Source organism: Sus scrofa, chromosome 18 (assembly GCF_000003025.6).
Source record: "Sus scrofa isolate TJ Tabasco breed Duroc chromosome 18, Sscrofa11.1, whole genome shotgun sequence".
Lineage (NCBI taxonomy): Eukaryota > Metazoa > Chordata > Mammalia > Artiodactyla > Suidae > Sus > Sus scrofa.
Window position 1 is genome coordinate 19,491,834 of NC_010460.4, and position 23,990 is coordinate 19,515,823.

General features: G+C 48.4%; 1 protein-coding gene across 2 annotated transcripts; it reads right to left on the reverse strand.

Moving 5' to 3' along the window:
- TSPAN33 (tetraspanin 33) lies at positions 1,777–22,528 on the reverse strand. 2 transcript variants are annotated; one of them, XM_003134681.4, is made up of 8 exons: positions 22,178–22,528; positions 9,750–9,807; positions 8,945–9,072; positions 8,559–8,633; positions 6,908–7,003; positions 4,124–4,252; positions 3,063–3,224; positions 1,777–2,853 (listed from the first exon to the last, which is right to left on the reverse strand). In XM_003134681.4, exons 1-8 carry the CDS (start codon positions 22,277–22,279, stop codon positions 2,752–2,754), a joined length of 852 nt encoding a protein of 283 aa, XP_003134729.1. In that variant the 5' UTR covers positions 22,280–22,528; the 3' UTR covers positions 1,777–2,751. The 2 variants fall into 2 exon arrangements, with proteins under 2 accessions (XP_003134729.1, XP_013846276.1); XM_013990822.2 differs by lacking the exon at positions 8,559–8,633 and having other exon boundaries at positions 22,178–22,393.

The window sequence follows — 23,990 nt, forward strand, 5'->3', positions numbered from 1 at the left end:
GCAGCAATAGAACATAGAGAAGGAATTAGAACTTCACTGAACATTCTGTAAAATTTGTCCTCAAGTCCTTGTTTACTGTAGTGCTTGAGGCCCTAGGGGTACCTTTCTTGCCATGTCATCCCAAATTTTCATCATCCTTTAGGACTTTTCTCTCTACTTCTGCCCATCCAGCCTGATTTCTACAGCTCCATGAAACTTCCATTCACCCACCTTTGAGGCTCAGATTTGGTAGCTGTTGTAAGATCCTGGTGTTAACCCCACATGCTTGAGACTAGGGTTATTAGAAACAAATTCAGGGAGTAAATTAAATCGAAACGTGAAATTACATTAAGAAATCTTTCCAAAATTGAGGCATATTCCCTCCTGGCATCAGGCCAAAGAGTAAGAAAGCTAGATAAATGCCGAGAGCCAGAGACAATGAGAAGAGAATCTAGCTGGAAAACACTGAACCACACTCTAAGTTCCTGAACATTTGCATAGGGCAGTTTAAGGCTTGGGACTTGGTCAGAAATTCCCAACCCCTTTTGTCTAAGCCCAGACGGCTAAATGCTGAGAGACGGTAGAGACTTAAGTGTAGTTTGGAGTTTAAGAAATTTGGATTTGAATCTTTGGTCTGCAGACCAGCGTTCCTGGTCTTTTCCTCCAAGAGGCCCTAAATGAGCCCCCTGCCAGGTAAGCTTCTCAAATTCGGTGAACCTGGAACGTGCATCACCCCAGCTCCTAGCATGGACTTCTGGGTCTGCATCACCAAGTGAAGTAGTAAAAAGTGCAACTCTGGCTCTAAGAAGGCGCGCTTTTTTACTCTTCTCTCCCGGAATAAAAAGCCCTTATTTTTAATTTATTTGGGATGATTTTATTTTATTTTTCCATTCTGTTACTATCTGGAGCTAAACTGGCTGGGGCCCCGGGCGGCTGCTGGAAAGGCGCCCTTCCAGGAGCAGAAGGCTGGCTTAAGGGAAAGCGGGGCGGGGAGAGAATTCGCGACTCTGTCTTCCCTGCGCGGGAGGGCTTCTCCCCACGCTTTCCTCAGCCAGGCCAAACCCCTAGCGTGAGCCCCGCGACGGCGGGGCGCGGCGGGGGGAGTTGGGGTACGTCCGCTCAGCGGCGGGGCCGCGCCGCCCCCAGGACGGGGGATGGGCGCGGAGGCGCCGGGCCAGCCGCCGCGGGGGCGGGGACCACCCACGGCGCCGCGCGGCTCCGCCCCGGCCCCGCCCCGCGACGCGCCAGCCGGGCCTCCCGGGTCGCCGCCCTCTCGCGCGCTGCTCGGCGCTGGCGAGCCCGGCGCAGAGCCGGACGGTTTTCCGAGTCGTCACTAAAACGGGATGGGCCCCGGTACCCAACGCCCTCAGATGAAGGTGGAGGAGAGGACTGGAGGTCTAGACTGGGCCTGAAGAGATGACTTCTCTTTATCCCTCCTCCCTTCCCTGCGGAGAGGGCTAGACTGTGATTTCCGGACAGATCCTTCCCTAACGCATCCTGAATTTGGGTCAGCACATTAATGTAATTCACTTTAGTTCGGGGGGAAAAATGAACGTCAGGTTTGGGGATAAAATTACGCGGTTCCCAGATGCGAATTAGGAACCCCTCGATCTAGTTTAGACCAGAGAGGTCGCGGTTGCGGGAGGGGAGTAGGGCATTTGGTTAAGGGGGTGGGGGTGGGGGGTGGGGAGGTACCTCCTGGAGGCAGGCCCCCCCCACTCCCTTCCCCCACCCCAGGCTTGGCTCTTATACCCCTCCCCTTCCAGTTGCCGGAATGGAAAATTCATGGAGTCTAGCTTAGCCCAGGTCAACAAACTTTTATTGCCATTTCTGGCTCCCCCAGCCCCAGCAAGATCCCTGCTTACATTGTAGAAACACTAAGCTCTGATGCAGAGGAATGGGGGGTATTACCTCTCTTTCTTTGCACACTGCCAAGGTTAAGAAATACCCCACTTGCTGGGGAGGAAGGGCCAGACAGGGGAGGAATTCAAGGGCACCTATGGCTCAGTCCCACCTCTGCTGGCTTCAGAATATAGAGAGCATGGTTCCAAACATTTTTTTAAAGGAGGGGAGAAGAGATGAGTTTGGCTGCTATTGGACCCCTTGCCCTTGCTGCCCCGTTTCCATGGAAATGAGGGAGGGGCAGGATGTAGCTCACTCAGACTACCTGGGAGGATGGCCTGCCAGGCAGTTAGTAAACACATCGCCTTCCACTCCTACCCAGCACATACAACTGTCCCCATCCGACCCCCATGCTCATTGCCTGCTCCACTCTCTTCCCTTCTGGAGCTGGTATCATGTCAACTGGACTCCAGGCGGGGTTCCTGGTGTCCACTCCCCAGGAAGGTCTCGCTGGCAACAGCCAGAATCTGAGAATGTTCAAGCTCAGGAGCAGCCCTAGCAGAGTTGTCAGTTTTAGCGCCTCTGTGAGAAGCCTAATGCCCGCACAACTCTGTGCCCCTGCTGTTGCTCAAGCAACTCTGCTCAGACAAAACAAAACAAACCAAACCAAACATAAACCCAAATGCTTAAGGTTAGAAACAGAACAAAACAACAATGCTGAGAGCTAGGAGGGGGAGAGGGGCCACATCCTTCCCAGCCTTGAGCCACCTGTGCACCCTGCCTTCTGCAATCTGGAGTTGCTTCTTCCCCCTGGGCTCTCACTCTGGGGGGCTGGAATCCAAATCTCCATTTGGTGCTGAGAGATGTAACCACGGCTGTTGGTTGATGAGGCTTGCCTGCTGCCCTACTGAAGAGGTGCAGGATGGATTCTCAGTACCATGGGTCAGCCCGGTGCTGCTGGTTGTAGAGCTGTAGCTTGATCTGATCTTTGATCTGACTCATGAGGATCATAGACAGCAGGATTCCCACCAGCTGGGAAAGGTGAGACAGAATTGGTCCTCGGCAATGAGTGTAGCCCTTGTTTTCCCTGACCCCGCCTTCCTAATGCAGGTCAGCCCATCACATCCCCTGCTCCTCAGGACTGTTAGTGCCTGACACCCTCACTGATCCTCAGGTGCCCTCCCCCAAACAAAGGAGTCTTTACAGAATTGTGAGACCCACAGTTTTACAGGGTAAGGTACCTGGGGGATGGCTAGGCCCAGTGCCACACCACCGAGTACGAAGAGGTTGCTGTGTATCCAGTTGACCAATCTGTCAATACAGCCATTGGTGTAGATGATTTTACTAGCTTCTAGGTAGTCAAGGGCCTGCATACCTTGGCCACACATGGTGTTGATCACTGCCTGGGGAGAGAGTTGAAAAGCCAAGTGGGACTCTCATTCCAATAACTTTTTCTTTTTCTTTCTTTCCTCTTCCTTCCTTCGCAGTGCCAGCAGCATGCAGAAATTCCAGGGCTAGAGAGTAATTGTGCAGAGCCATAGCAGTGACAATGCTGGAACCTTAACTGGGGGAGCTATGATGGAACTCCCGCAATTAACTTTTTCTTTGAGGCCCTAGCTGATGGGCTTCCCAGCCTTCCTAAACAACACTGTTAGCGAATATATGTGGAGGGTGCTTGATTGGAAGTCGCTAAATGCAGACTTCCCTTCTTCTGAGAGGTCCGAGTCCAGATGTCCTTGCTTTAGAGATGTGTGTCTTCTGAACCCCCTGTGAGCTACAGGAGTAAAAAATTAGCAGAGCCATCAGATTGGGGTGAAGAAGAACTTCTAACTGGAGTTCTCTTGTGGCACAGTGGGTTAAGGATCCAGTGTTGTCACTGCGGGGCTTGGGTTGCTGATGGGGCACAGGTTTGCCAAACAGATTTTTTTTGGGGGGGGGCACACCCATGGCATGTGGAAGTTACTGGGCCAGGGACAGAATCTCAGCCATAGCTGTGACCTATGCTACAGCTGCGGCAACACTGGATCCTTAACCCACTGCACCTAGGCTGGGATTTTAACCCGGGACTCGGCAGCAAGTTGGATCATTAACCCACTGCCACAGAGGGAACTCCTGTGGCATAGGTTGGATTCCTGGCCTGGGAGCTTCCACATGCCACAGGCATGACCAAAGCAAAAACAAAAAGACAGCTGCCTATAAAACAGATTGGCTAAACCAGTGGCAGAGCCCAATAACAGCTGCCCTAAACAGAAAGTAACTCAGATCACCGTGCAGGAGGAAATGAGGCGGGATGTGTGCTCACCTGGTTGGGGACAGGCAAGCAGCAGGAGTAAGGCACAGAGCAGCGCTCACGGCTGGGGTTGTCTTCTGAACAATTGAAGTACATGTTCAGGGACCAGTCCTTGTAGGAAATCCCTCCACAGCAGCCGAACTGCAACAAAGCCCACCACAGGGGTTAAGAATCACCCACCCCTCACAGTGAGGGGATAAGGAGAACTCTCAAAAGCTTCTACTTGTAAGTTCAGGTTGTGTTTAAACTTGAGAAGCTCATGCTTCTCAGGGGCCTCCACCTGAAGAAGTTTTCTTAATTTCTATTACTTCATATATCTTGTTATAATTTGTATGTAATTTTGTTTTACACATTCAACTTTTGAGCTCCTTGAGGGCAGTGTCTGGTTTTGCAGTCTTGCACAGCATAGAGACTGGCAAAAGGAGATGTTCCAGAAATACTGGTTGAAATAATTAAAGGATGAGTGCTACCAACATTTGCCGTAATATAGAGAAAACACATGAGAAGAGTCTTCAATATTGCGGGCCCATAATTAAAACCATGAAAGCAAACAGGATCCAAGTCAAGAGTATTGCACCAAGCAAAGGGGAACTCAGCCCTGGTCTCAAAAGTACTTTTGTGGAATTCCCGTTGTGGCTCAGCGGTTAATGAACTGGACTAGAATCCATGAGGACGAGGGTTCAATCTCTGGCATCACTCAGTGGGTTAAGGATCTGGCATTGCCATAAGCTGTGGTGTAGGTCTCAGACTTGGCTTGGATCTGGCGTTGCTGTGGCTGTGGTGTAGGCCGGCAACTGTAGCTCCAATTTGACCCCTGGCCTTGGAACCACCATATGCCTTGAGTGCAGCCCTAAAAGCAAAAAAAAAAAACAAAAACAAAACAAAAACCAAAACACTTTTGTTTTAAAATTTAACTTTTGACTCATTGTTCACAACAGCTAAAAGGTGGGAGTGATCAAGGAGTTCCCGTGGTGGCTCAGCTGTTAAGGAATCTGACTGGCATCCGTGAGGACACAGGTTTGATCCCTGGTCTCACTCAGTGGGTTAAGGATCTGGTGTTGCCATGAGCTGTGGTGTGGGTCACAGATGTGGTTTGGGTCCTGCATTGCTGTGGCTGTGGTATAGACCAGCAGCTGCAGCTCTGATTTGATCCCTAGCCTGGGAACTTCCATGTGCTATGGCTGCGGACCTAAAATGAAAAAAAAAAAAAAGTGGAAGTGATCAAAATGTGCATCAAAAGATGACTGGATTAACAAGATGTGGTAATACATATAATGGAATATTATTCACCCTTAAAAAGGAAGGAAATTTTGATATATCCCACAAAATGGATGAATCATGAAGACATGCTAAGTGGAACAAGCCAATCAGAAAAGTACAAATACAGTGTTCAGAGAGACTGAAATTCATAGAGAAGGAAATAGAATGGTCGTGCCAGGAGCTATGGGGAGGGGAAAATGCAGAGTTAGTGTTTAATGAGTAAGGAGTTTCAGTTTACAAAGATGAAAAAGTTTTGGAGATGGATGGTGATGATGGTTGTTCAACAATGTGAATGCACTTAGTGCTAAAGACCTGTACACTTAAAAATGGTAAATTTGATGTATGTATATTTTACCACAATTTTTTGGGGGGTGCCATGCTGGTGGCATTCGGAAGTTCCCAGGCCAGGGATTGATCCTGCACCACAGCAGTAATCAGGGACCTAGCAGTGACCCGAGCCACAGCAAGGAATTCCTACTTTACCACAATTAAAAAAAATATATAACTTTTTGGGAGTTCCCATCATGGTGCAGAGGAAACGAATCCGACTAGGAACCATGAGGTTGTGGGTTCGATCCCTGGCCTCGCTCAGTGGGTTGAGGATCCCGAGTTGCTGTGATCTGTTGTGGGTCGAAAACTTGGCTTGGATCTGGTGCTGCTGTGGCTGTGGTGTAGACCGGCGGCAACAGCTCCGATTAGACCCCTAGCCTGGGAACCTCCATATGCTGCCGGTGTGGCCCTAAAAAGACAAAAAGACAAAAAAATAAAAAAAAAATATATATATATATCTAACTTTTAGAGGTCTCTTGTGGTGCAGCAGATTAAAGATCTGGTGTTGTCACTGCTGTGGTCTGGGTTCAATCCCTGGCCCAGGAACTTCTGTATGCTGCAGGTGCATCCAAAAGAAAAAAAAATCATCTAACTTTTGAAAAATATGCCCAGTTCCCCTTCCCCCATAAGTAACCACTTATAATAGCTTCTTTTATATCTTTCCAGATTCCTTTTGCAAATATGAACACATATTCTTTCCTCCCATTTTTTACACAAATGGTAGATTATTCCATTTGTTCCGTGCCCTTAAAAGTACTTTTTTTTTTTTTTTTTCTTTTTTAGGGCCATACCCTCAGCATATGGAAGTTCCCAGGCTAGGGAACTTCCATATGCTGCATCTGCAGCTGCAGCCACAGCCACAGCAACACCAGATCCAAGCTGCATCTGCGACCTACACCACAGCTCACAGCAATGCCGGACCCTTAACCCACTGCGAGAGGCCAGGGATTGAACCCTCATTCTCATGGATACTAGTTGGATTCGTTTCCTGTGCCACAATGGGAATTCTCTAAAAGTACTTTTGAAGGTATGTGGTTTGTTTTGTTTTGGTTTGTTTTTTTGCCAATCTCCTTCCCAGAATTCATTACCTGGCAGGTAATGAAGAAGCCCTTCAGCCTGGAGGATGAGGTGTCTCTTGGGATGACACTGACTTTTGCCCACAGCTTCCCAGACCACTAGACGACTCCCCCTACTCTTAGCCCATACCTTCTTCTGGCCAAAATCAATGAGATTCTGCAGATCCAAGTCATCTCGGTAGTGCACGATGGCATTATTGATGATCTCATTCACTTTCCCCCGAGCCTGCCAGAAACATGAGGAGAGAATCAGAACACAGGACTACCCCCTAACCAGCTCTTCTTTGCAGAAATAGCAATAGTCAGTGGTCACCCTTCTTTATGTAAGTCAGCCCTGAAATCAGACCCCTTGCTAGTGATGGAAGATGGCCAGTGCTGAAACCCGTTTATCCCTGAGTCCTCAGGTACCAGCAAGAAAAATGCTGGACCTGTTGTTGCCACTTGGCAGAGCCACATTTCAAGATAATCCAATATTTATCTATCTCTGAATACAATTACACAAATATTTGCTGACTGATGCTAAGCAGCAGAACTAGTTTGAGAGGAGGGGATGATTTTTTTTTTTTTGGTAGAAAAGGACTTACTGAGCTGAGGCACTGACCTCTAGTGGACATAAAAGAATTGCATCTCTTTAGACAGATCCGTGTTATTTTAGGATTTTACTAAGCCAGAAGGACTAGGACATTCTGAATTAACTCAGTGGCTCTCAATTTCTTTTCTTTCTTCCTTCCCTTTTTTTTTTTTTTTTTTTGGCTTTTTAGCGCCGCACCCGAGGCATTTGGAGGTTCCCAGCCTCGGGGTCAAATTGGAGCTGTATCTGCCAGCCTACGCCACAGCCACAGCAATGCAGGATCTGAACCATGTCTGTGACCTACACCACAGCTCATGGCAACACCGGATCCTTAACCCACCGAGCAAGGCCAGCATCCTCATGGATGCTAGTTAGATTCATTAATCACTGAGCCACAGTAGGAACTCTGGCTCTAATTTCATAGTTCTACCATGCTCTCTTCCTTCCTGCTCCATTAGTTTTTCTCGGCATTTCCTATTCATAGTCCTATAGTCTGCCCCTGGCAATCATTTGTGCTTCAGGAAAGAAATTCTGGTTCTTAATTAAAAGGGCTGTCACTGGGGAAGTTCTGTCTTGGCTCAGTGGTAAGAAACCGGACCAATATTGATGAGGATGTGGGTTTGATCCCTGGCCTCGCTCAGTGGGTTAAGGATCCGATGCTGTAGCTGGCAGCTGCAGCTCCGATTCAACCCCTAGACTGGGAACTTCCATATGCTGCAAGTGCGGCCCTAAAAAGATGCCAAAAGAAAAGGGGGGGGCTGTCACTGAATGGCAGACCACCTCCAAATATGGTAAGGACTGTTCAAAGTCTTGTTTGCTTCTCCCCCATCCTTACTTTTGTTTATCCCAATAAATAATTTTTATAAGAAATAAAAGGCTCTTCATGTTGTCTGTGGTCCACTTGATAATTAAAATTTTACTCAGCCATTTGCCATTAAAGCTTGCAGACTACTTTAACTTTGCGTTCATGGAATTTACTTCACTGTTGACCTCTCAGACTGTCAGAGGTAAACACCTGACAATCTTGAAATCCTCTTTAAATATAGCAACTTTAAAGGCCATTCGTTCATCCTTAAGGATAATCTTCAAAGGCTGATGCTTCTCAGGGGAAGGACCACTGTGGTTGATCAGTCAGGCTAAGCATGGGTGGGAACCTTCCCTTCCTCCCTCTGGTTCACATCTGAGGAGGCCCCTTGGTTCCCAATGTTACCTTGTCTGAGAACACAAAGCCCAGGACGCCGGCTGCCAGCTGTAGCAGGAACACGATGGTGAGACAGAGCGAGAACTATGGGACGCGGGTGGGAAAAGGAGACAGTCTGTTACCATGCTGGGCTGGGGCTCCTTCCAGGCCATGGGGAGGTGCCAGGGGCCATGGGGCACTTCTCCCAGATGCCTCTTACGCAGTAAAAGCAGCTGCCTCTGGGATGCTGTCCTGGGGGTGGTGACCCTGTGCTGGTCACCTGAGCTGAGCTCTCCAGGGAGGAGTGGACAGCATAAGCCTTAGGGGCGCAGAGGGACAGAGGAAACTGAAAGGCAGGCATGAGAGGCGTGGAGAGGAGGGCCCAGGGCCTTTCTGGGGGTGCCCCGACCACTTACTGTCTGCAGGAGGCAGATGTTCTCTCGGAGAGATCCGATGCAGCCGCAGAAGGTGAGCAGGAACATGAGGACGCCCACCACGATCAGCAGGATGGCAGGGTCCACTGCCAGGCATGCCAGCGCAGCTTCTGGGGGAGGGGGCTGTCTCTCAGCCTGACTGAGCCGGGTGCCGACTGAGGACTGAGGCAGGTACCAGGGGTGGGGTGGGGGTGCCCCCCAAACTGTTCTACTCTGGTGGAGGAATCTCCAGCGTGTCTGGGTGAAGATCACGGTGGAGGGGGGGCAGTACTGCCTTCCCACGTGGAGAACACAAAGGGCCCAGAAGGGTTTGTGGCATTTAATTTGAGGAACTAACAAAATAAGAGCCATTATTCCCAGGCTTAACAGAGGAGGGACCACTTCCGCTCCAGAAAAGAATTAGAATGGCATTAGGCTTGCTGGCTTTGCAGATGCCGTTTCCTGGAGACTTTGTGCAGAGGGATAGGAATGGAGGTTGAGTTACTCTGCAACAGCGAGGGACAGGCTACAGCCTCAGATTACTCTCTGCATCCAGGGGCCTACCTTCTTTCCCTAACAGGCCCTAAGCCTAACATGCAGGCAGATCTCAGAAGATTCGTGGGAGCTCAGGGAAATCCAGGTGGACTAGCTGGGGTGGCCTGCTGCCTTGGAGTCGGCCGCTAAGATCTGGCTAGCGGGTGGCTGCCCCTTATAGCTTCACAGCTTATGTGGGACGGAGGCCTGAAGGAGGCAGAGGAGAGAGGGGCATGCAAGAGTCGTGGGGAGCTGGCTGGGGGCCCATACTCACCTGCATGCTTCATTAGCCGAGCGTAGATTCCCACGGCCACCATCACCATGGAAATCACCTGGGGAGACGGGAAAGGAGCCACCCTCAGGTTTTGGAAACCAGGGAGCCCTAACTGCTGTGAGTAGCCTTAAAGGAGAGGAGGAGGAGGACAGGCTTTTCCTGGACTCAAAGATAAGCATCTTCTTCCTCCCCAGTGACAGTGTTGATGCTATCTGTCAGTGCATTACCTCCTTAAAAGATGATCTCATTTAACCCTCACAACACGGTTATCTTTCGAGGCACCTATTATCGCCATTTTACAGATGAAGAAATTAAGGCAAGGCACGGTCAATACAGAACAGCGGTTAAGATAACAGGCTTTGGAGCTGAGTCAAATCTGCGTCCATGCTGGACAATTCTCTGAGCTTCAATTTTTGAACCTCAAGATGGGAATTAAAAACAACTACATCTAATAAGATTCCTGTGAAAATTAAATAAAATAACGCATGGACAGCATTTAACACAATGCTTGATAATAAATAATCTATCATTACTAATAGTTAACTTCCCAGGGTCACATAGAAATTCTGTGAAGTTCTGAGTTGGATCTGGCTACATCAAAGAGCAGGTCTTCAAGCTGAAGCAGGCCTGCCTAGATGGACACTCCCAGGTCCCTTGGAGGTCAACATGGTGTCAGATGCAAGAATGAAAGTGCAAACCAGCGTGAAAGAATGCTTGCGTATGAATGCATGAATGACAAACAGCAGGGCTGCCTTGCAAAGGAAACTTTATCTCTACAAACCCTGATTTCAGTGTGGAGGAAGAGAGGAGTTTAGACCTTTCAAACTTCCTGGCTTCTCCCTGAGAGAACAAACTCATCAGAGACAACCAGGGCTCCCTTAAAGGAGCATTCTCTGTCCCCCACCCCCAGGCCTCCAGGAGTGCAGGGTGGCCCAGTGTAAACATCTTTTGCCCCCCTTTCTTTGTGCCCAGTCCCCAGAATGGTGCTAAGCAGCAGTGGGCTGTCACCATGGCAATAGCTGGGCCCATGCTCTGGCTACAGGGGGTTCTCAGCATCAGGGAGAACTTGACCAATTCAAGGCGGAAAGAGAGGGCTGGCTGGACGCCACTGTCCTGCAAGATAGAGACCAGTTGGGAAGAGCCATCTTGGGGCTTTGATGGGAGAAGGGAGTTGGGCCCCTATAGCAGGTGACAGGGTCAGACTAGTCTCTCAGCAGAGACATTTTCCCTCAGGGAATTCCACTATCTGGTGCATTTGGCAGGAAATGGTAAACTCTTACCTAAAACCATGTCTTTCAGGACCCTTCTCGGCTTATACACATGGCCCGCTCTCCTTGGCCCCCAATCATTTGACACCGCCTCTGACTCAGGGCCAGATGTGTTACGTGCTGGCGCTCCCACTCTTTGTCTAAGGGAGAGGGAGCTGCTTGCAGAGCCGAGTGTGGGGCCGGAGGGGCTTCTTGTCCCACAGCACAACCAGGCCCAGGGAGCAAGTGGGAGTAGGTGGAAGGCAAGGAAACCACCGACAGAGATCCCAGTCATCCTGCCAGCCTGGAGGCACAGCCCTGAGCAGAGTGATTAGGCATCTCTGTCTGCCCTTTAACACTCGCCACAGCCAATTAGGTTCTGAATATCACTTTACTGAATCATTTAAAAATATGCATCTGCTCTTTATTTCTGTTGCTTCCAGGCTCCTCAGTGTTTTTTCACATGTTAAATTTTCACTAGGGTGTATAACATTCCACAAAGATGGTCTCCCATCAAATCCTAATACAACTAAAACAAGAAAGGGAAAGAGATGCCACATGTCCCAGGGTAACCTCATTCCATGTGTGGGCCTGTAATGATAGCTGTTGCTCTGTCTCTATCTGTGGAAGGTAAAACAGTGTCCTCCCAAAGATGTCCTGTCCCAATTCCCAGAACCTGTGAATCTGTTACCTGACATGGCCAGAGGGGCTTTGCAACTGTGATGGAGTTAAGGATCCTGAGATGGGGAGATTATCCCAGTCGGCCCAAGATAGTCTCGAGGGACCTAATAAGGGGGGCGGGGCGGGGGGGACCAAGTCAGAGGAGGCATGTATGACGGTGGAAGCAGAGGTTGGAGTGATGTGGGGAATAGCCTCTAAGAGTTGGAGAAGGCAAGGGAACAGATTCTTCCCTAGATCCTCCGGAAGGAACCATCCCTTGATTTTTTTGGTTGTTTGTTTTTTAGGGCTGCACCTGCGGCATATGGAGTTTCCCAGGCTAGGGGTCGAGGAGGAGCTACAGCTCCCGGCCTATGCCACAGCCACAGCAACATCAGATCGGAGCTGCATCTGTGACCTACACCATAGCTCATGGCAACGCCGGATCCTTAACCCCCTGAGCGAGGTCAGGGATCGAATCCGCAACCTCATGGTTCCTAGTCAGATTCATTTCCGCTGCGCCAAGATGGGAACTCCCACTATCCCTTGATTTGAGCCCACTGAGACCCGTTTTGGACTTCTGACCTCCAGAACTATAAGAAAATTAACTTGTGTTGTATTAAGCCATTAAATTTGTGATAATTTGTTACAGCAGCACTAGGAAACTAATATACTATCCAAATTCAATTCCTCAGCAGCTAGGTAGGAGGTACTCTGAGGACCACAAAGATGAGCATGACGGGTCCCTGCCCTCAAGGAGACCTCTATGTTATATGGCGGGGCAACAGCATCTCTAGCCTAACGCAATGCTTCTTAACCTTGGCTGCCATTAGAATGGGAGTGGGGAGGAGAACTTAAAAACTCCTGATGCCTAGGCTGCCCCCAAACCAAGTATATCAAACTCTCTGGCACTGGAAGCCAGGCAACAGTGTTTCTGAATGCACTCTAGGTGATTCTAACATGCAGCCAAGTTCAAGGACCCCAAGCCTAAAGCACACTCAGCTCTGGACGTAAAGTAGCAGCTGCTGGCTACGTGAAAAACCAGATTAAGATGTTAATGTTATTATTAATATTCAATATGATTGTTAATGATACTGCTTCCCTGGAACTTACTAGCTAACTCTAAAATCCTGCATTTCTGTCATGGATCTGCCTCTTGATCCTGGGGTCAGAGCTTGCCCTTTCACACTTCTATTCCTGCCCACATCTCCCACCCTGAATTCTTCCAAAGTTAGTGCTGCTGCTCTTCACAGCATAGTATTTTAAAGCTGAACAGAAGCTTAGAAATGAGCTCAACCAGTCACCTTTTTTAAAAAAATAGATGAGGCCAAAAGAGCAAAGTAATATTTGACCAAGCGCACATGGGTGCAGTGGCAACATCTGGACTAAACCCCATTTCCAATCTCAGTCGGATGCTCTCTACACTGTATCAGTCTTTGCTACAAAATCCTATGACACCCCATAATATCACCAATGACCTCCTTTCATGATGAGGATGGAGATAAAGACACTTCTCTTCTCAGAATAGCTTTTCATATTCTGGCTAGAATGAAGCCTCGCTGGAAACTTTCAAAAGCCAGACACAGTTTTTAAAATAGCTGAGTCCAGCAAAAGGCGTGCTCCTAAAGAGCTGTTGATCAAATTATATAAAATAATTTGCATGCACCTGTATCTTTATCCTTATGTAAGGTGGGTTATCACCTTATAATGAAGTGGCCATCCCCTGGGCTCTTTGGAGAAATGGCTGATTGTAGGACTAGGGCAAGAAATAGACAAGATAATCCTGGAGCACCTTGTCATGCCAGAAGGTAAGGAAATGCTCAAAAACAAAACCCAAACCCCATACCAATGTGGATATGCCAAAGCGACATCGAAATAAAAGAGCATGGAACTATTACCCCAAATATAAAATAAATAGCCAGAGTTCCCATCATGGCTCAGGGGAAAAGAATCTGACTAGCATCCGTGAGGATGTAGGATCAATCCCTGGCCTTGCTCAGTGGGTTAAGGATCCAGCGTTGCTGTGAACTGTGGTGTAGGTTGCAGGCACAGCTCGGATCTGGTGTTGCTGTGGCTGCAGCTCCAATTAGACCCCTAGCCTGGGACCCTCCATATGCTGCAGGGGTGGCCCTAAAAAGACATAAATAAATAAATAAATAAATAAATAAATAAATAAATAAAATATCCATGAGTCCATACTGATATAAATGACTTAATAAATACATAAATGGGTGAGGAAAAAATCTCCCATGCAGAAGAATTCTAAATAATTTAGGTGACTGCACTGCCAAGAAGGTGGAGCATAACTCCCCACTCCTACGTGTGGGCTGCACAGAGTAACTTCCTTCCAAAGAAAACAGTCTGGAAAAGGAGGGGGAAAGGCTAGCTTTCCAGTGGAGAAGCCTGGCAAACACTACCGCAGCCAGCGATGAAGGTCAACATCGACAGAGCTAAGTCGTTGGTATATGAGGTGAAGCGATGAAAATGGCACTTCCAAGTTCCCCTGATGGCTCAGCAGTTAAGGATCTGGCATTGTCGCTACAGTGGCTTGGTCACTGCTGTGACAAGGGTTCAATCCCTGGCCTGGGAACTTTCAAATGCTGCAGGGACGGCCCCCCTCCCAAAAGAGGCACTTCCCTGTTGTGGGCTTCCTTCCCCAAACCCATAACCCAGTGTAACCACGAGAAAACATCGGGCAAGTTCCAACAGAGGCACATTTTACAGACTATCTGACCAGTACCCCGCAAAACTGTCAAAGCCATGACAAACAAGGAAATTCTGAGAAACTGCCATAGCCAACGAAAACCTAAGGAGACATAATAAATAAATGAAATTTGGTATCCTGGATGGGATCCCGGAACACAAAAGGCATTACGTAAAAAACTAAGGAAATCTGAATACAGTACAGAACTTAATGAGAACTTGTAAGATGTTATTAATAAGAGACACTGGGGGAATTCCCAGCATGGCTCAGTGGTTAATGAATCCAATTAGTGTCCATGAGGACGTAGGTTCGATCCTTGGCCTTGCTCAGTGGGTTAAGGATCTGGCGTTGCCGTGAGCTGTGGTGTGGTCGCAGACATGACTCGGATCCCGCCTTGCTGTGGCTATGGTGTAGGCCGGCGGCCACAGCTCCGATTCGACCGGGGAACCTCCATATACTGCAGATGTGGCCCTAAAAAAAGACGAAAGACAAATAATAATAATAATAATAAGAGACATTGGATGTGGGGTGTATGGAAACTGTATTATCATCTTAAATTTTCTGTCAAACGAAAACTGTTCTAAAAAATGAACTCTATCCTGTGAAATCAGATTGTTATGATCATTATATAACTACAGATGTGATAAATTCATTTGAGTAATAAAAAAAATAAAAAATGAACTCTATTAAAAAATAGCCGGAGTTCCCGTCGTGGTGCAGTGGTTAACGAATCCGACTAAGAACCATGAGGTTGCAGGTTCGGTCCCTGCCCTTGCTCAGTGGGTTAATGATCCGGCGTTGCCGTGAGCTGTGGTGTAGGTTGCAGACGCGGCTCGGATCCCGCGTTGCTGTGGCTCTGGCGTAGGCCGGTGGCTACAGCTCCAATTCAACCCCTAGCCTGGGAACCTCCATATGCCGTGGGAGCGGCCCAAGAAATAGCAACAACAACAACAACAAAAAAGACAAAAAGACAAAAAAAAAAAAAAAAAAATAGCCACCCCCAATATGTTAGTTTTATAAATCCACACTTTTTAATATCCTATTTTCTTAAACGGAGATTCACCTACATGCAATTTTACAACCTTTAATCGGGGTGATTTCTCCTTATGCCAAAACATATAGCGTCAGATCTTAAAACTGTTCAGGTGACAGGACACTAGGAAGCCACCGTGCTCCGACAGTGTAGGCTCTACAATCTTGACATATTGGGTTCTTTTTGAAGCTGTAATATGCTATTACTGCCAACTCATTTACAGTCATTTGACTTTCCCCAGTTATCCCAATAATGTCCTTTATAACTGTTTTTTCCTTTTGTCTGATTTGGAATCCAGTCAAGGATCAGGCATTTAGTGATCAAGTCTTCTTTAGACTGGAACAGTTTCAGTTTTTTCCTTTGTTTTTGTTTTTTTAAGACACTGACTTTTTAAAAATTGTGGTAAAATACATATACCACAAAATTAACCAATTTAAAGGGTACAGTTCAGTGGCCTTAAGTACATTCATATGGCTGTGCCATCACCACCACCATCAGGTTCCAGGACATTTTCGTCACACCAAATAGAAACCTCGTACCAACTACCGTCATTTCCCATTCCCTCCAGTCCTCCAACCCCTGGCAACCACAAATCTGCTTCCTGTCTCTATGGTTTTGCCTATTCTGCCCATTTTCTATAAATGGTATCACACAACATATGGCTGTTTGTGTTGAATTTCTTTCACTTAGTACCGTTTTCCAGGTTCATCCATGTAGGAGCAAGTATCAGTACTTCTTTCCTTTTTATGGCCTAATAATATCCCATTGTATGGAGAGAACCCAATTTGTTTATCCATTTACCCACTGATGGACATTTGGGTAATTTCCACATTTTGGCAACTGTGAATAGTGTTGCCGTGACTATCCATGTGCAGGGTTGTGTTTGAATATCTGTTTTCAGTTCTCTTGGGTACAGACCCAGGAGTGGAAGTGCCAGGTCATATGGTAGGTTTCCATATGTACGTTTATTAAATTCTATTTTTAATTTTTTGAGGAGCTGCCAAACTGTGTTTCCACATCCACTGGACCATTTCACATTCCCGCCAGCAAGGTACAGGGTTCCAATTTCTCCATATCCTTGCCAACACATCCTGATTTTCTTCTTTTGACACTGACATTTTTTATAAGTCCAGGCTGGCTGTTTGGCTTAATGTCCCTCAATTTGGGTGTCTTATTGTTTCCTCACAGACTCAGATGACACATTTTTGACAGGAATATTACACAGATAACATATCGTTCTCAATGTACCATGCAAAGAGGCATGACATGCTAATTTCTATCATAGGAATAAGGAACAATTTTACTAACAGATGATAAGGCTGTTAGAAGTATGTCTCTGCCTCGTATCTCATAAAACAATAATATGGCGAAACTCGGAATCCTTTCCTAGTTTTCCATCATGGTTCCTCTTCCTTGCTCTCTCCCTTTGCCTTCTGCTTGCACTTGCTCGCGCTATGGTCTTGGAGAGAAGGTGGTCATGGGAGAAAACAGAAAATCTGGACAAGCCTCTCCGTTATTTTGACTTTTTTGTCTGTAAATTGGGATGAGACAGTCATGATGTGACACGTGTGAGGAAAACTTAATTTAGGCTCCTAGGACATGACTTTAGGGCATCGGCACTAAGAGAGAAATGGTTATAGGCCCCAAGTTGTCCTAAACAAGAGTTCCTTTCCTGGCTCTAACGCCCAAACACTGACGATTCCAGGCAAATTAGCCCTTGGCGTCCGTTCCACTGGGTTGCACCTAAAGACCGCGGTGGTGTGACAAGTTCTGAGGAGTGGACCTAGGAAAGGCCCTCAAGACAACAGTGGGATCTCTGTTCCTGTGATATACATACGAAATTTTTTTGTAAACTGTAAAATATAAAGCCACCATTGATGATACTCTCCCTCTGGCTAACAGTAGCAACGTGAGCAAAGGGCATCAAGACTGAGGGAAGTCAGGCTCAAGGGGGGCCCTTACCTAGACTCCACCCCCATCGATTTGCCACTCATCCTCCCCCTCTCCAGGTCCATCCCCAACAGGTGACTCTAGGAGCCAGTTCGAACGGTGATAGTAACAGCTGCCTTTTGTTGAGTGGTAAGGGCTGGGCACCGGGCTAACCACTGTATACATACTATGACCACAGCCCCCAAAGGGCGTTAGGATCTCCATTTGACAAAACTGATGTTGGGAGAATTCACTGAGTTAGCGAGCGGCTGAAGTGGGACTGGAACATAGGCCCACATGTCTCCAGAGCCTTATGACCTCGGCCACTGGGCTGCTTTCCTCTCTGCCTCACAGCAATCCGAGGACATGCGGAAAGGAGCTGCCTGCAGTTGTCTTGGGCTAGCAGCTGGTAATCTCCAAACTGGGTGGGGCTCAGGCAGGGAGAAGTAAGACAGCAGCAGGAGGGCCCAGCAGGGCCCAGAGGGAAGTCCCTGGAACCAAGCCTGGAGGGGACAGATAAGCATCACGACACAGGGCCCACCAGCCCTGGAGAGAAAGTCCGCCTTGTCTGTCTTCCACATTCTGAAGTCCAGTCTATGAGAACCACGGGAATCCGTCAGAGTGCTTGCCTCTTCTTCTGCAGGGAGTGGCCGGGGACAGCTGAGAGTAGAGTGATTCTCTGCTCAGAAATCAAAACACTGTCCCTACCCAGAGGACATTGGGAGGAAGGGGTCTGTACGTCCAGTTTCTCGATCCTTTCTATCCTTAGATCTGGGTAAAGTCAAAGAAATCACAGCCTACTGGCCCCAAAGCAGGGCCCCCTCTCTCATTGCCCAGGATCTGCACACACTGGTCCTTCTGTGGTCATCCTGGCACCACTGTTCCCGGGTTTTTGAGGCAGCAACTCTGTGCGAAACCAGCTCTTAGTTTTCTCCCTCTGGATTGGATGGAACTGTCCTGCTGGAGTGGAGTCCGCAGGGCTCTTTTCCCTCCAATGTCTGGGCCAAGCCTTTAGCTCCTTCCTTAGACTGTGGCTGGTTTTGGTTTTTCAAGATTATAAATGAGGAAGGGAAGTACACAAGGGCTCATGGTAGTATAAACACTCAAATTCATGGCCCTGGGATTACTAGCCTGACAGAGAGTCTGCTATCAAGACTCTGAGAGATGCTACCTACATGTTTTCCTTATTCTTTTTTTTTTTTTGCTTTTTAGGGCGGTACTCGCGGCATATGAAGGTTTCCAGAATAGGGGTCGAATCAGAGTTACGGCTGCCTGTCTGCCACAGCCACAGCCACACAGGATCCGAGCCGCGTCTGTAACCTATACCACAGTTCACAGCAACGCCAGATCCTTAACCCCCTGAGCGAGGCCAGGGATCGAACCTGCAACCTCAGATTTGTTAACCACTGAGCCACGACAGGAACTCTCCCTTATTCTTTTCAAAGTCTGCTTGAAGTTTATGTTTTTCTACTCGGTACAGATGCAGAGCTATCTGAGGAGTTAAAAAGGCATACATGTGACTTGACAGCAAAGAGTGTGGTTCTTGTTTTCATTCTTGGTGGTGGTGGTGGGGTTTTTATAAAAATAATGTGATAATTCATTTATTGCAGCCATCTCGTCTATGGGGAAAGGAGGGGAAAAACAGGGGCAGAAATGGGCGCTGCCTCCTAGCACATTTAGATGGGGGGGAGTGTGTGCTGGGGGGTTGGCATGCCCAAGACTGATAAAGCATGTACCAGTCCACTGCCTTCCTTCTGCACAGGGAACAGAATACAGAGAGATAAGGAAAGTCAGCTACTTCTTAACTGAAAGACTAAAATACAACTTTTGTGATCTTGGGGCAAATCTCTAAGCCATGGGATCTAGTAACCCGGTAGCATAATTCTGGGGAGAAAATCAGAACTTCTGGGCAAAAACGGAAGTGAAAATTGAAACACGAACAGGAAGAATTGGTCCTTGTCCCAAAGGAACCAGAAGCTTTCTGTGTCAGACTCCGGATGCCCCAAGGATCAGGGCCCCTAGAGTAGGAAGAGGGATAGCCACTGACATCCCTGCCACCACTGTCCCCCTGCCACCATAGCGTATGAGCCCAGACGATGTTGGCCACCTTCCTGATGTGACCCAGGCCCAGACACAAACACCATCCATACACAGTCCCCCGGCAGCTGGCCAGAAGATGCACTCTGCTCAGAAAAGAAGTGGGCCTACAGTCCCAACCACGGGTGCCTTCTGGAAAGGGGGAGTTTGATTAGGATGGTGGAAGCCTGCAAAAAAGAAACCACAGTAACCAGTCCCTAAAGAGGGGATGGGAAGAAAGATGACCCCTGATTTGGGGAAACAGCTCTTCATCTCTGGCTGGACTTATGTGGAATGGACTCTGTGGCTCTGGACCTGGGAGAGAAGTGACATTCAGTAATGCTGAAAAAGTACTGTCCCCTGGGAAGGTCAATGTCCCAAGGATACTGGGACACAAGAGAAATGCATCTTTAGATCCAGCCCCAGGTCTTGAAGAAAGAAAACTGTCCCCAAAGTGATGCATTCATCTTTAAATAGTTCACAGAGGCAGAAAAAATTCTCCTTTAGAGGAGAAAGATTAAGGACAGAGAGACAGATATATTGGCTTAGGGTCACACAGTTAAGTTGGTGCCAGAAAGAAACTGGGCCTCTTGTCCTTCGGTGTGCTATTTCTAGAGCCTCTGACTTTTTATAAGTCTAAAGTAGGACCAAGAAGGGGCTCTTCTCTAATTTGAGGTGGTGCCAGCTTGGTTGGCCAGGTCCTCTGACCTTGAAGGAAGCATTCGTACCAAGATAAATGGGTCTATGGAGCCAAACTTTCTCCCTGGCTATGATGTCCCAAAGTCATTTATCCGGTGAAAGGCTGGTGGGATGGAGTGGGGAAGTCCAAGAAAATGACCATGAATGCAAGTGTAACAGATGCATCCAGCTGTTATCACCAGGGACCACAGATTAAGGTGAAGCGCCAAAGCCTCCAAAGGAGATGCAAAGTTTTAGCTGACAGAGAGAGTCAGCATGAAGAGCTGAGATCTCTGGGATGCTAGTGCTGGCTCTGAGGATGGCACGTCATTGGCCTGGAACAGACAGTGAGCAAGTAGGAGGGTTCTCCAGGACCTGCCCCTAAGTGGGGGTTCCCCTTAGGACATTCCCCAGCCTGGCAGAGTGGTGGCAAGATTTTCTTCAGTTCTTCCCTGACCTCCAGCTGAAATAGAGCCTACACCGTGGACTAGTTGACTAGTTAACTACTAATACTGCTAACACCAGCTATTGTAGCAGCTGTCTGGGCCAAGAACTTCCCCCTAGAGGCACTGTGGCTCAGTAGAAAAACCACCAGATCAAGCCACTAACCATCTGTTGGACCTAGCGTGAAACAACATCTCTGCGCTTTGGCTTTCTCATTTATAAAATGTGGGTCCTGGACAAGACATCTTCCCAAAATGTTTTTTCCAGTTCTAAAACTGAGAATTTGTTAGGAGTTCAAACTTCATTCTTCCCAGTACAATGGCTGAGAATGAGCTGTCATCACCACCCTTTGAGATTTCTCTCATTTTTCCCAACAGGCTAGCACTTAGGTACTTGGTGTGTGTTCACACCATGGCCCCCGTGAAACCTTTCCAGCAACTTGCTTAGATGCCTAGTCTGCACCCTCTCCTAGGAAATATATTTTAGACTCCTTCCTCCTGCAAGTCTGAACTTTAGGTCTCAGGCAGAGGTGGGCAAGTGTAATGGGCTCCGAGAGCCGCAGCTCTGATGTAGTTGGTGCCGGAAGAAAATCAGGGAATCTGGAGGTCGGGGTGGGGGTCGGGGTGTGTATGGTGGGTCCCACTATGTTCTCAAACCCGGAGGGCCTCAGGGATTCTCTAGACATGAAACAGGATTGAGCTAGCATTTCAAGATCTGGTCCAGCTGCATTCACAGCTCCAGCAGAGTATTTCCGACATCCTTGATCATGTGGCGTTTGATTTTACGGAGGAGAGACCAAGGCCTACAGAGGTGAGCGTATGGCCCAGGTTAGTCAAGTTAACAATTAATGGCAGAGTGGGGATGAAAATCCAGGCAGCCCCAGTCCAACATTTTTTTCCACTTTTCCAGCCCTAAGCAGAAGATTCTGAAAGGACCCCTGACCTTCCAGTCAAACACAGGGTCCTATTTAAAGAATCTGAAGACTGTCAAACTCCAGGGGCTAGAGTCTGGTCCCGAGCAAGGTGAGGCAAAGTTTGAGACAGTGCTGGGAAAGGCATCTACACCCGGAGGCCATTCCTGTCCTTTTTCCGCCTTTTGCGGGGGGGAAGGGAGGGTAGAGGCCTGCAAAAGGAAGAGATGAGAGCCCCTTAACCCCTTCTCTCTGAGGTAAGGGAGAAGGAAGGTTTGGGTTTCCCCCTCTTCCTCTTTTCTTTGCTATCAGGGCCTCCCAGGCCAAAAAATCCCCCAACGATGGGATTTTTAACTACTAAGACTGCTAACACGTATCAGTGGGTCTGCCTTCGACCAACAAGAAAACCCACTCCTCCCGCTCAAACCCACCTTTTTTTTTTTTTTTTTTTTTTTTTGGCCTAAAACAGACCCTCCTCCGCTGCCCATGGAATACCCATAAGTCTTTACTGAATCCCTTGCAGACCCCCCCCACCCCAACACCCCCTACACACAAGGCGTCACTGTGGTGTCCCTGCCTAGGATAAATTACCCCAAAGTGCGGTCTTCCCGGAAAACTAGGCAGTGCGGCTCACCACGCTCGCCTCGAACCCGGCATCCGGGGACAACCCTCCTCAGCCGCGGGCAGCCCACTCAGCCCTCCAGGGGGTGCCCTGCCGCCCAGATGCCCCCACGAGCCCCCAAGACTCACCCAGAAGAGCATGTTGAAGAAGAAGAGCAGGTATTTCACCAGCGGGCTGACGAAGGAGAAGTCCTCCCCGTAGGCAGCCGGCGCCCGGGGTCTCCGGGCCATGGTCCAGCCGCCGCCGCCCCCGGGGGCCTATCTCCCCGCGGCGGCCGGCCCACCTGAGCGCTCCGCGCCGGGAGGCATGAGCCGCGCCACCGCTGGAGCCCGAGCGGCGGCGAAGCTGCGGCGCGGCGGGAGGTGCCCGCGCCGTGCGTCCGGAAGAAGCGCGGGCTGAGGAACGGCGCCGCCACTGGAGCCGCCGGGAGTCGCGGGAGCCACCGCGGGCAGCGTGAGCGGCTGAGACTCCGCTGCGGCCAGAGGACCAGCCCGGCCCGCCGGGCTCCCAGGAAACCGGGCCCGCCCCAGGCCGCCCATTGGTTGGTCTGCCAAAACCCGACTTCTCATTGGCCAGCCTCTGGTGTCACTTAGTGTCCAACCATCCCTCTTTTCTGAAAGGCGGGGGAGACACCTGTTCTGCGAGGGACAACTTGTTAAAGGGTCAGTGATTCTGCCTCCACCCTCAAGAAGAAAACATCCAGGCTGCAGCTATTCAAGGGAAAAAGGATCAGAAGGAATGCACGCTGCATCACACACCCACTCCTCTACGCAGTTGCTGTGCACCATATGCAAACACACATACACTAAAATCAACAAGTACGTAGACCATATGTTGAGCAATGCGCTGAAAACTGTGGGACACAAGAATCCGGGGTTGAGGGGGATGACAATAAAATCAGAGACAAAACGAACCTACATATAGCAATTGAGAATATTTAAGAGTAGCTGCAGTCCTGTTTAGTAACTAGATATATACGTATTTATGTATATATATTTATGTATATGTGGGGTTTTTTTGTTTTGTTTTGTTTTGTTTTGCCGCACCAGCTGGCATGTGGAAGTTCCCAGGCCAGGAGTTGAACCCGTACCACAGCAGCTACCAGAGCCACTGCAGTGATAACACTGCATCCTTAACCTGCTGCACCACAAGGGAACTCCAGTAACTGCATATTTTAAATGCTTATTTCAAAAACTCTATAACCCAATGGTGGAAATTTGGAAACATCACCAACAATGCTACCATCCTAATTCATCACCGTTTCAATCCTCACCTCCCTATTTAAGTCTTGGTGTCTTGGTCTACACCGGTTTTAAACACGGTGATCTGGCACGCACAGGTTGAGTGAAATGTAGGTGGTGGACCCTGCCTGGCTACCATAAGTAACACAAACACGAATGCTGAAGACTGTTTGTATCACCACCCCCAACCCAAACTCAGATGTTGAAATCTTGCCTCCCAAGGTTATGGTATTAAAGATGGGGCCTGGGGTGGGGGTGGGGGGGTGGTTTTGCTTAGGTCACAAGAAATGGAGCTTTCATGAATGGGATTAGTGCCTTTGTAAAAGAGACCCTAGAGCGCTCCCTAACCCTCTCTGCCAGGTTAGGACACAGCGAGAAGACAGCTGCCTAGGAATCAGGAAGTAGGCTCTCACCAGAAATTGAATCTGTGGGTGTCTAGATCTTGGACTTTCTAGCCTCCAGAACTGTGAGAAATATATTTCTGTTGTTTATAAGCCACTCAGTTCATAGCAGTTTCTTTATAACAGTCTGAACAGAGTAAAACAATTATTTCAGCCTCATCAGTTGTATGACTTGGGCCAACTTCTTAATCTCCCTGAGTCTTATTTTCTTTCATGTTACCTAGGGAAGGTGCTGGCCTAATAACATTGACGTGAGGATTAAATGAGATAATGCACACAAATCACTTAGCATAGTTTGG

Excerpts from the sequence above, each read along its gene's own strand:
- TSPAN33 (XM_003134681.4), bottom strand. The coding sequence starts at position 22,279 with ATGGCCCGGAGACCCCGGGCGCCGGCTGCCTACGGGGAGGACTTCTCC. Across the intron at positions 7,004-8,558 it reads GCTTTGTGTTCTCAGACAAG|GCTCGGGGGAAAGTGAATGA; the intron begins GTAACATTGGGA and ends TGTTTCTGGCAG. Across the intron at positions 2,854-3,062 it reads TGGGCCTAGCCATCCCCCAG|CTGGTGGGAATCCTGCTGTC; the intron begins GTACCTTACCCT and ends CACCTTTCCCAG.